The sequence below is a fragment of the Nicotiana attenuata genome, unplaced genomic scaffold (assembly GCF_001879085.1).
Source record: "Nicotiana attenuata strain UT unplaced genomic scaffold, NIATTr2, whole genome shotgun sequence".
NCBI classification, from domain to species: domain Eukaryota; kingdom Viridiplantae; phylum Streptophyta; class Magnoliopsida; order Solanales; family Solanaceae; genus Nicotiana; species Nicotiana attenuata.
The window spans coordinates 480,771-493,888 of NW_017670389.1; the positions used below are offsets into that span (position 1 = coordinate 480,771).

The window sequence follows — 13,118 nt, forward strand, 5'->3', positions numbered from 1 at the left end:
GCTGCGCAATGGCGGCATGTTGAGCCTGTAGCATCTCGAATATCATTTGGAGACTGATTCCTCCATCTCCTCCGCCCTGTGAACCTCGACCACCAGATCAGCCTTCTTTACGTATACTCCCTTCGGGGTCCGCGCAAAGGTTCGCATTTAGAGGAATGTGTGAGCTACGTCGACTGGGTTGCCCTCGAGATCAGCCTGTGTCACCTCGACCCCTGGAGCGATTACATTGTCATTTTCTCCGTGGAATCCGAGGTCATTATTACCACATGTGGGTGTTGTTTGTGAGTTTGACATATTTTATCCTGAAAACAAAAATACTTGACAAGAACAAGCGTAAAGTAGTGTGTGTTATCGAAATCAGTATTGAATAATCACTATTATTCTTAGCCCCACGATGGCCGCCAAACTGTTTACCCTCAAATTCGAGTAACAATTAAACTTATATTGTGACTTTAAGGATATGTGATTCAATCCAATACCAATTGATAAACAAGGAATTAAATAGATAAATTAGAGAGTAAATTAGATCAAACCAGTACGCTTAGCCAAATTTCGACCTCGACTTGTGATAGCCTCGAGGTGTGATAATAAATAGCAAATGATAAAGCAACTCTGATGAGCAGTAAGCAAAAATAGCAAGAAAGTAATGAATGTATATATTCTTCTCAGTGAATAATGATGATTACAAATGAATGGGATCCCTCTTTGTATAATAGAGGGGTTCTAAATAAGGTACACTCCTAATTATAGTAGGAAACCGTATTAACATCTGATTAACCGTCGTAGATTGATCCGTTCCTTGATTCACGCCACGGCCCTCGACTAATCGCGGATATCTCGCCTTTTAAGTTATCAAGCTATACCGCTGTTACTCGGAGTCTATCTCTTTCTGGCCTCGATTGATGTCGACCTCGGTCCAAAAAGAGGCTTCAATTCCAGACTCTACGCCCCAGCTCTTTGACGCGACATTCCTATCTCGACCAAAGGGCGAATCGAGTAGCCCCGATTTCTACCGTATATAAAATTAAGAGTCCGTTTGTACATAAAAAATATTCACTTTTTTCCGAAATTTTTTTACTTTTTTTTCAAAATTAGTGTTTGGCCATAAAATTTCCAATTTTTACTTGAAGATGAATTTTGAAATTTTTCAAAGATTTGAAAAACTCTGAAAAGTTGTTTTTCAAAATTTTCACTTAGATCACTCACAAAACTTCAAAAACAACCTAAAATTATATTCATATCCAAACACAACTCTAATGTTCAAATATCATTTTAACTTGAATTTTTTTTTCGCTTTTTTGGAATTTTACAATTCTCATGTCCAAACGCCCACTAAAAATTCATCCGAATACTTTTAAATACGAATTTTAGGCTACTGAATTGACGAGTCAAAATTATAAGACTCGCCTCAGAAAAGATCATATGGTAATATGCTAATCACAACGAAGTCCATGTCATTTTCTGAGTTGAATACTGATGAAGATCGGATATTAGCTCGATTGAAAAGAGAGAAGAGAAATGAACCAGAAGGTTCTAGAACAAAGGCTCCATTGGAGAGCAAAATGAGCTAAAAATTATTCTCTCTGATCTAACTGAATACAATGACATCTATATAGTATATATACACTATGACTAACAGCTGACTAATCAATCTTACTGCTTTTGCTAATTCACTAACAACCAATCCCATAATTAGTTATAACTAACTTCCTAACTAACCCACTGGCTCACGTGATAGTCACGGGTTGCTGCTTCTTTCTTCAATACTCCCCCTTAAGCTAGGTGGTGCAAATCGATTGAGCACTATTAGCTTGCTCATCAAGTACTCATGTTCTGATCTCCCCAGTGCCTTTCTGAACAGATCTGCTTCTTGATCCTTAGACATCACATACTTGGTTCTAATTATCCCTTGTTGAATCCTTTCTCCGATGAAGTGTAGGTCTATCTCTATGTGCTTTGTACGCTCATGAAATATGGGATTTGCAGCAATTTGAATTGCTGCTTTGCTGTCACAGTGGAGCTCCACTAGCAATTCAACTTCTGCACCCAACTCTTTACAAAGTCCTGTCAACCATAACATTTATGCAACTCCTGCTGCCATGATCCTGTATTCTGCCTCTGTTGAGCTCCTCGAGATTGTGCATTGCTTCTTGGATTTCCATGACACTAATGAATCTCCCAATTTCATCACATATCCTTTTACTGACCTTCTGGAAACTAGGCATGATGCCCAATCAGCATCACAAAAGGCTGTGAGCTTTGTGGACTGTTTAGAGCTCATTAGAAACCCCAGTCTTGGAGCATTTTTAATATATCTAACAACCCTGACTGCAGCTTCCATGTGAGATTCTTTGGACCATGCATGAACTGACTTAGTACTTGAACTGCATAGCATATATCTGGTCTAGTCATGGTGAGATATAGTACCTTCCCAACTAACCTCTTATATGGTCCCGAGTCTTCCAGCTTCTCATCTTCTTTCCAGTTCATATGTTGATCGTACTCCACAGTGGTGAATCTCTGTTTGCATTCCATTGGTGTGGTCACTGGTTTTGAACATGATAATCGAAGTTCAGCAATTAACTCCATTGCAAGCTTCCTTTGATTCATCAGTATTCCTTCTTTGGACTTTGCTATCTCAATCCCAAGGAAGAACTTCAATTCCCCCAAGTCTTTGATTTTGAAATTACCCTGCTGTCATGACCCGGATTTTCACACCTCCGGAAATCGTGATGGCGCCTAATCACGCCCAACTATGCCTTATAAAAAGGACAAAGCGGTCGTTGCAAATATATTTCGAGTATTTAGCCCAGAGTCGAATCCTACAGGGAATTAACCTACCAATTACTTTTGTCAGACTCACTGAATTCTCCGTAATCAACTTCCCAGATATTATGAATAACACTTAGTGATATTTCTACTAACTATAACTGAATAAAATTAAGTAAACTAAAAGCTAACTATGACTGAGTTGTAAACAAATAAGAGAAGGATCTAAGGTTGTGATTTCCCCTATTGATGGAATCCCTTCCTGTTATGTTTCGTATAGATTTGCCTAATCATCTCTATCGATCATGAGCACTCTTACTACCGCAAATCTCTCCCGAGTAATTACGACAATTTTCTAGACGCACTCTCTCGAGTTACGCTAGCTGGCTTTTATTACAGCTCACTTAGATCACACCCAAGGTTTCGTTATCCCTAATCCCACTTTTAAACCCTCGATTATTGATTCCTCATATACTTTGGGAGTGGTGTTGTTCAACAACTACCTGAATATGCACTCTCTCCGGAGTAATACATATTAAATAGGCACAGCTAATTGAGGATCATATCAATTAACTACAACAAGAACGTAGTTGAACAAATAGAGATTAAACTGGGCAAACTATATTAACACAACAAGAAGTTCATCCCTCAACAGGTTCCATCAAAACCTTAGACTAAATAATTAGCTACTCATAATTTTGTTCATAATAACAACAGCAAAATTCATCATGAATGATAAAAACAAAAGGAAGAAAGGTCAACACTCGATGTCGAATTATCCCCCTTGCCTCTTGCCTCTTCTTGCCTTCAACAAAACTATAAAAACCTTGATATCCCCTTTTTGGGCGAGCCGGACCTCTTATAGGTTAAGTGGAATTGCCCCCAAACTTCCAAGTTTACCCCTGAAATTTCCGCGTTTCGGAGTGACTAGCGCGGCCGCGCTCGAACCACGCTAGTGGCCGCGCAAATGGCCTTCTACACTGTCCCGTTTCTTCTGCTCTAGCGTGGCCGCACTAAGGCCGCGCTTGACCCACGCTAGAGTGGATCAGGTATTTATCTCTTCTTTTCTTTCTTCTTTCATACGTACTCAACTCCGAGGGGCTTTCCTTGCTTTAATTTAGCTCCAAACACTGTCCTAAGTCCTCATAAGCACGACTTGCTCCTGTAAAACATAAAATTCACAATTAGAGCCATTTTATCGTCATTTAACCTTCCTAGAACAGTGAAGCATAGTCAAGTTGGGGCATAAATAGTCTCCAAACTACATGAATCTAGCCTATTATCAACACCCCACACTTAAATCATTGCTAGTCCCCGAGCAATCCACCATACTCTACAAAGGTTCCTTCACTAAGCTTTTCCCTAACGTATCACACCAAGAACATATCACCAAAGTTGCATCTAGTAATGTAACATCTTTGCCTAAAGAGTCGACTCTCACGTGCCGTGCAATATTCATACTTACTCAAATTAATCTATACATAGGTCAAGACTTACCTTTCCTTCGTGAATCAAATGCCCTCACATTCCACAAGAGAGTAGTTCCACAAGTAATAACATTAAGAACAATTAGGAACTCAGATATAGAAAATTCACTCACTTTCATAGAGAACATTCATATGCCACAAAGATGCACCATAGGCTTGCCCGTAGTGTACTACTCTACTAATCGACCTCATTCAGTCTCAGGTCAATTAGGACTTCATTTGATTGTAATGTAGGCTACAAGACGGGTAGGATATATATGGATATAGTGACTAACCTCCCTAAGCACTTTTAATACAATCACTTTCGCATTCAGAACCATACTTATGTCAGACCAGACATTCCACCACACTTCTATTTATAATACCCCAAACTCCTTTAGGTAAAATTGTATCAAGTTACCACTTATCAAGGACCACATTTACTTATTTTCTTTTCTCTCTCTTTTTTTAATTGGCGCTTATTCTTCATTTCTCAAAACACTGCACTTTTTTTCTCTATTTCATTGGTTCCACTCAAAAAACCAAACCACCACCCCACACTTTAACTTTTGCATATTTCATAACCATTCAAGTGCTTATGGGAGGTAAAGGGGTTCAAACAGATGGGCCGTTCAAACAATTGGGTAAGGTTTGTAATGTGGTTGCCAAAGAAACAAGCTTATAGGCTCAACGTGGTTAACTACGATGTATCGCATTTAGGTGGGTCTACTTTATATATCTAGCTTAACAAAGAAATGCCTATATCACTTCTAAGACTGAATAAAGCTATTATTTCGCTTTGCAAACACACAGGGCAAGTTCTAGGCATCAAATGCAGAGCATAGAATACAATACGACTCACACACACATGGCACATGACTCACTCCAGATTGGCTTACCAAAACACTCTCGTTTGAGTACTCAAGTCAGTTACAAACATACAATTTAAGGCACTCTAACAAGAGTCAACAATTGATACTAAGCGTCACACTCTAGTGTCTACTGTGTTCAGGTGTAACAACGCTAAGGGATTCTCTTCCTATCTCAACTCATAGCCCATAAGTACCAAAGAAAAACTAGAAACAAAATAAACAAAAACTAACTACACCCGGTTCAAGCAAAACCCTTGGAAAAGAACCGCGGCCCAAAGAAAATCCAAAGGGGAGTTACTACACTACCTAAAATAGAAAATCTTTTTGGTATTTTCTTTAGACTTACTTCCCTCAAGAAAAATGTCTAGAAGATCAGTCATCAGGAAGAGTCCAACATATTTCTGGTTTTTTCTTTTAGTTTTTTTTTACGTCGACTTAGACCCTTAAGAACCCCGCCGAATGAGATCCATCGTCGGGACAAGTCGACTTACCTAATTCGGCTGCTACTCAAAGCCACAAAATAAAAGAAAACATAAAACAATCAAGTTCTTACATATATACACATACACCGAAGTATCCCCTACCCCACACTTAAAAGGAAGACATGTCCTCATGGCATACAAAATAAAGAATTGTGAGGTAAGGGAACTTACCTGATAGATCAATCCTGATAGGAGATGGTGCCAGGGTCAAGGTGACATGCCCGACCCAAACCACGCAACCAGCCCATGATTTTCTTTTTCGATTTTGCGTTCTGGGTGGCCAAAGCATCAACTCGCATCCCCAAGTCTGCGACAGTGGTACGCATTCCTGCCATCTCCTGCTCTAAGGCTGCTAATCGGGTAACCCGACCAACCCTAGATGGTCCTGCAGCTTCTGCAACCGACACTTGGGTGGGTGGCACGGCTCCCGCTTCCTCCTGCTCATCCTCTCCCTCCTCAGATGCATCTGAGTCATCACTATCATCACCACCAGGTGCCACAGGATCCTTTCCAGTAGTCACCTTATCAGCTTGAAACTTTGCGTCTCTCGGCACTATTCCATCCACACTCAAATTTTCCGGCACCTGGGCTGCCCGGCAAAGCCTAGTGACCAAGAAAGGGAAGAAGAAGCCATACCTCTTCACCGGACAACGTGTAAACATCTCCTCGTGAATAAGCTTGGCTACGTCAAAGTTATGACCATTTATAAAGCACCAAATTAATGCAGCTCGAGGGGCATTCACTTCCGTGGTGTTGGAGGACGGAAGCAGGCAGTTGTTTATGACATACAGCTAGCCCTTCCCTTCAAAGGTGAGTGCCGCTGAATGGAACTTCTCCCCATATTTCATCCACACAATTTCCTTGCAGGTACACAAATTGTTTCAAAGAATAGCTCCCAATGAGTGTATTTTCTGCCACTGCTTCATAAAAATCCTCCATTTTCGCCACAGGTGCGGACAACTGGTATATTCTCCGAATAGCCTCAACAGAGGCATCCACAGCCTTCTTGCGCACTGTTACTACACCATTCATATGTTCTAAAACGTTAGCATAGAACTCGCACATTCCCATCACATTCCCATCATCTGGTTCTTCAAAGAAGATTTGTAGCCCACGCCTGACCAGCTCATTGTACAAGTTGGGACAGCCATGGTGGAGCGACCCTATATCCATGCCCCTCTCCGGTATTGGTTTCTAAGAAGCCTTATCAGCAAAACGGTCCTGAGCAGCGGTGGAGACGAACCTGTTACTATCAAAAGGACGAGCAGGAGCTAAAGCGCGCGCCCTGGAAGATCCAGCTTGGCCGCTGGATGAAGCACCTGTTGTTCGATGTTTCCTGGAAGGTGCCATAGTACTTGAAAGAAGAATAGCATTAGCACAACACAAAAGATGTGACTCAACTGCGGTTACTCAGACTTTACCCGCACAATTGGTCACAATCACCATTGACACTCACTGTGGCATTTTAACAAACACGTTGTGGGCATCATTCACTGGAGCTCCCAATTAATCATGTTGTAACCCAATAACCACCACAATTGCCCCAAATTCACCCAATTAAGGTAAGAGATACAACTCCACAAATACCACCACCCACAAGCACTGTGTATACACTACAAATTTCTTCTAAGGAAAGAGAAGAAAAACTACTACATAATTAAGAATTTAAAAGAAAACCCAACAAAATTGGCAAAAAGAAAACCTTACCTGAAGTGGGAGTAGATTGTGAGAAGTGAAGAAGAAGAGTGGTGGGGATGGAATTGTCATTGAACTTTGGGGGGACTAGGGATAGGATTATTTAGGAATAGGAAAGGGGCGTGTTTGAGTGGAAGAGGGAGGGGACTTAGTCGTGGGGGAGAAGGTGGGTTTAAGGTGTGATAGGGTTGGGATAAACAAAATACGACAATTAAAATACAAAATAAGAAAATAAAAAAAAACTTAACTTATACAAAGTAGCAGGCGGGCAGTACTAGCGCGGTCCAAGCGCTGTCCGAGCGCGGCCGCGCTAGCAAAACGGAAGACTTAGCCATATGCGCGGTCACTAGCACGGTCTGAGCGCGGCCTGAAACAGAATGATTTGCCATTTGCGCGGTCACTAGCGCGGCCGTGCTCCTGGGCGGAAAGCTGAGGTAGAATACTTGGCCATATGCGCGGCCTTAGCGCGGTCTAAGCGCGGGCGCGCTCCTGGGCCTTGAGATTTTTCAACTTTTTTACCTTTTCCTTCAGCGTCTGATGGACTTATCACTCGCCCAAGCTCACCTGCACTGGTTAGTACTTACTAAAATCAAAAAGAACAATTCTAACTACTCCAAAGTCACTACTCATTGGTTGCCTCCCAATCATCGCCTTAGTTAATATTGTGGCACGACAGTTACAACAAGTCAATGGGTTGCCTCCCATGTAGCGCCTGATTTAGCATCGCAGCATAATGCAGATGAGCGCATTTAAGGCTCGCTCGACCTCTGAGGTTCAGTCAGATAGATCACTGACACTTCCTTGGTTTCGTTCATGCCCACATATGGTTTCAATCTTTGCCCATTGACTCTAAATGTGTGGGAATCTTTCTCTGAGGCAATCTCTATGGCACCTGAGGGGAGCACTTCGACCACCCGAAATGGTCCAGACCATCGTGACCTGAGTTTACCCGGAAATAGCCTTAATCTTGAGTTATAAAGCAACACCATGTCTCCGGGATTGAAATTTCGCTCAACAATGTTCTTGTCGTGCAACCTTTTCATTCTCTCCTTGTATAACCTCGTTCTCTCGAAAGCAAGAAATCGAAACTCGTCTAGCTCATGCAATTCTGTGACTCTATTTGTTCCCGCAGCCTCAATGTCCGGATTTAGATGTTTCAATGCCCACCAAGCTCTATGTTCTAGTTCCACTGGCAAGTGACAGGCCTTCTCGAACACCAACTTGTATGGTGACATACCAATTGGTGTTTTGAAAGTGGTTCTGTAGGCCCAGAGTGCATCATCTAGATTTTTCGCCCAATCAGTTATTGTGGCGTTCACAGTCTTGGTCAGCACACTCTTTATTTCTCTATTCGACACTTCGACCTGTCCACTGGTCTGAGAATGATAAGGGGTTGCCACCTTGTAGCGCACATCGTACTTTGCTAGCAATTTCTCGAAGGCTCGATTGCAGAAGTGAGTGCCTCCGTCACTGATAATAGCTCTTGGGATCCTGAAATGGGTAAATATATTCTTCTTCAAAAACCCCACAACCACCCTTGCATCATTGGTGGGGAGTGTTGCAGCTTCCACCCATTTGGACACGTAATTTACAGCAACAAGTATGTACTTATTTCCAAAGGAGCTGACGAAGGGGCCCATGAAGTCTATCCCCCATACGTCGAACACTTCAACCTCTTGATTGGGTTCATGGGCATCTCATGGCGACGGGAGATGTTCCCGGTTCGCTGACATTCATCACAACCCTTCACCCATTGATGTGCATCCTTAAACACGGTTGGCCAGTAGAACCCGGCTTCTAGAACTTTTGTTGCCGTCCTGACTCCTCCAAAATGTCCGCCATATGCCAATGCGTGACATGCCTGCAAGACAGAAGATTATTCTATCTCGGGGACACACCTCCAGATCATATTGTCAACACAAATTCTAAACAGATAAGGTTCATCCCAGTAATACATGCGGCAGTCACGGTAAAACTTTTTCTTTTGCACAGAGTAAAGGTCAACTATACTGCTTGCCAGGTAATTTGCAATGTCTGCATACCATGGTACTTCCTCAAGGCTTGTGGCGAGTATCTGCTCGCCTGGAAAGGTTTCCAGGATATCCTCTGCCTCAATTGAGTTTTCAGCTCCTTCAAGTCGCGATAGATGACCAGCGACCCGGTTTTCCGTGCCCTTACGGTCACGAATCTCCAGGTCGAACTCTTGCAGTAGTAGCACCCAACGAATCAGGTGCGGTTTGGACTCCTTCTTTTCAATCAAGTACCTGAGAGCAGCATGATCAGTATATACAATTACCTTAGAGCCAATCAGGTAGGATCTGAACTTGTCGAATGCGAACACCACAGCCATCATCTCTTTTTCAGTCACAGTGTAGTTCAGCTGGGCTCCACTCAACGTTCTACTGGCATAGTAAATTGGGTGCATTATCTTGTCTTTCTGCTGTCCTAGCACTGCCCCCACTGCATAGTCACTAGCGTCACACATGAGTTCGAATGGTTGCTCCCAGTCGGGGGAAACAATGATGGGTGCTGTGACTAGCCCCTTTTTCAACTCTTCGAATGCTACCCTGCAATCATCAGAAAACACGAAAGGGTGATCTTTTTCTAACAACTTACACAGAGGGTTGGCAATTTTTGAGAAGTCTTTGATGAATCTCTGGTAGAAACCGGCATGCCCGAGGAAGCTCCTGATTGCCTTGACTGATGTGGGAGGTGGCAGCTTTGCTATCACATCAACTTTAGCATGATCCACCTCGATTCCCTTGCTTGATACCAGGTGTCCCAAGACTATACCCTCTTGTACCATGAAATGGCACTTTTCCCAATTAAGTACAAGGTTAGTCTCGATACACCTTTTCAACACTCGGGTCAGGTTTGTAAGGCACTCATCGAATGAGTTTCCTACCACTGAGAAATCATCCATGAACACCTCCATTATGTCTTCAACCATGTCGGTCATGCACCTTTGGAATGTGGTGGGTGCATTGCATAAGCCAAAAAGCATTCTCCGGAAGGCATAAATCCCATATGGACATGTGAACGGGGTCTTCTCTCTGTCCTCTGGTGCAATGGAGATTTGGTTGTACCCTGAGTACCCATCCAGTAAACAGAAGTGGGACCTCCCTGCTAGTCTGTCAAGCACCTGATCAATGAAGGGATGTGGGAAGTGGTCTTTCCGGGTGGCCAGATTCAATTTCCTATAGTCCATACAAATTCTCCAGCCTATGAAGGTTCTTGTAGAGATCAGCTCATTGTTATCATTTTTTACCACCGTCATACCACCCTTCTTAGGAACACATTGCACCGGGCTAACCCAGTTGCTGTCAGAGATGGGGAAAATGATTCCCGCATCTAACCACTTAATGATCTCCTTCTTCACCACTTCCTTCATGTTGGGGTTCAGCCTTCGTTGGTGCTCCCTGGAAGGTTTGTGCCCCTCTTCCAGCAGAATTTACAATATGCCGGGCTGATCCCCTTAATGTCTGCCATGGTCCACCCAATGGCAATCTTGCACTCTGTGAGTACCTGCAAAAGCTGTTGTGCCTGCACATCTAACAAACTAGATGAGATAATAACAGGTAATGTGGAGTTAGGTCCTAGGAACACATACCTGAGATAGGCGGACAGTGGCTTCAACTCCAGCTTTGCTGGTTCTTCTATGGATGGCTTGGCTGGAGGAGTTTCTCTTTTTTCTAAGTGCAGGGGCTCAAATTCAAGTGAACTCTCCCAAAAGCCTTTGCCCTCATGAGCTGGCACCCATTCTGCCAATTCTTCCCCATTCACCTCATCTAAATTCATAAGACATGCAGCAAGAGGATCCTTAATAGTCAATGTCTCATCATCCTCTTCCACGATTACATCCACGGCATCAATAAGAGAACAATTGGCGAATTCACTTGGTCGCCTCATAGATTTCTGCACGTTGAATGTTATCTCCTCATCGTTCAACCTCATCTTGAGCTCCCTAGTTTCACAATCAATGAGGGCTCGCCCTGTGGCCAAGAACGGCCTTCCCAAAATTGTGGGAATTTCTTCATCCACTCTACAATCCAAAATCACAAAATCTGCAGGGAACACAAATTTCCCTACCCGTATCAACACGTCATCCAAAATACCTGAGGGTCTTTTCACAGTTCTGTCAGCCAGCTGCAACAACATAGACGTGGGTCTAGCTCTTCCAATTCGCAACCTCTTATAAATCGCCAGGGGCATAAGATTTATTCTAGCCCCCAAATAACAGAGTGCCTTGGAAAAGGCAAAGTTACCAATGGTGCAGGGAATTGTGAAACTCCCTGGATCAGACAACTTTTGAGCAACTGGTCTAGTCACCACAGCACTGCAGGTCTAAGTTAGAGTCACTGTGGCCAAGTCTTGGAAGTTGAATTTTCGGGACATCAAATCCTTCATCATTTTTGCATAACCAGGAATCTCTTTCAAAGCATCAATCAATGGAATATTTACCTGAATTTGTTTTAACATCTCCAAGAATTTTTTGTATTGTGCATCTTTCTGATATTTGGCCAGCCTCTGTGGAAATGGTGCTGGAGGTCTCTTCTTCCCAGTGATTTGGGTTTTCTCTTTGTCAGACACCACCTCAACTACCGATTCCTGGGCTATCTCAGCTTCTTTCTCTGCCTCAATCTGTGTGTTGGTTTCTTCCTGGGCAGGCTGTACTGTAATCTCTGTCAGTTTTGCTTAATCATCTAGCTCAATGGGCACTGGTACAAGTGTCTCAGTCTGTCTGCTTTCTCGATCCCTCTCTTGCTCCAAGTCTAGGTCTCTGCGATTACGTAGACTCACTGCCATCAACTTCTTTGGGCCTTGATCCTTTGGATTTAGCTGAGTGTCTGCAGGCAATGTCCCATGAGGACGATTATTCAAAGACATCGAGATCTGACCCATTTGCACTTCAATATTCTTTATGGCTGACTCGTGTGCATCTACTCTTTCACTTATTTTTGCATTTGACCCAATAACCTGTTGCATCATTGCCTCGAGTCTAGCAAACCCATCTTCTTGTCTCTCACCATGTTGCTGCTGAGGAGGATGATAACCCTGCTGCTGATTTTGGTTGTTGTACCCCTGTGGCCTTTGGTAGGGCGTCACATTATCGTGAGGTCGCATGGCCCCCATATTTCCATTGTTGTGTTGCGGCTGGACTGGCCTGTATGGCTGATTCTGTTTGCCCCAATTCTGACCACCCTATCTCTGGCCCCCATAATTAGACACATAATTCATGTTCTCAGGGTAGTGATGATGATCACTTTCCGCATTCCACTGGCTACCAATTGGCTGACTAATGCAAGATGTGCATAAGCCCCCATTGGTTGTATCTACAATGTGCACTTGCTGCTTCTGCCCTGACTCTTCCACCTTTTTGGTGAGTATGCTCATTTGTGTCATTAAGGTGTCCATATTCTCAGCAAGAGAGTTGGTTGGATCTAAGGCCACTGAGTGAACTACTGGAGTGATAGGTGCATTCTTGGTTGTCCACCCCAAATTCTGTGTCATCTTGTCAAGCAGGATCTGGCTTTCTCTCCATGATTTGCTCAAGAATGCTCCACCAGCTGAAGCATCAACATTAGCCTTCACGCTATCTGTCAGACCCATGTAAAATCGCTGCCCCAACATCTGCTCTGGAATACCGTGGTGCGGACATATAACCAACATCCCTTTGAATCGTTCCCATGTCAGTTTCTTGCAATGTTTTCATTGGTTTCTGTCTGAAGCTCAAAATTTCATCAATTTGCTGAGCAGTCTTGTTGGGTGGATAAAACTTATTCAGAAATTGCTTGACTAACTCCTCCCAAGTCGTGATGGAGTTAATAGGGAGT

The 13,118-nt window shown here is 43.2% G+C and overlaps 1 protein-coding gene across 1 annotated transcript; it reads right to left on the reverse strand.

Annotated features, from left to right (window-relative positions):
• Nucleotides 1-2,080: 2,080 nt before the first annotated feature.
• Nucleotides 2,081-2,610, reverse strand: LOC109238718 (uncharacterized mitochondrial protein AtMg00810-like). Its single transcript, XM_019405194.1, has 2 exons — nt 2,441-2,610; nt 2,081-2,384 (listed from the first exon to the last, which is right to left on the reverse strand). The coding sequence occupies exons 1-2, from the start codon at nt 2,608-2,610 to the stop codon at nt 2,081-2,083; spliced, it is 474 nt and encodes a 157-aa protein (XP_019260739.1).
• Between the last annotated feature and the right edge of the window lie 10,508 nt (nt 2,611-13,118).

Bases quoted from the DNA above. Each gene is read 5' to 3' on its own strand.
- LOC109238718 (XM_019405194.1), bottom strand. From the start codon at position 2,610: ATGAATCAAAGGAAGCTTGCAATGGAGTTAATTGCTGAACTTCGATTA. The intron at 2,385-2,440 runs GTTAGTTGGGAA...TATGCTATGCAG, and splicing joins GACTCGGGACCATATAAGAG to TTCAAGTACTAAGTCAGTTC.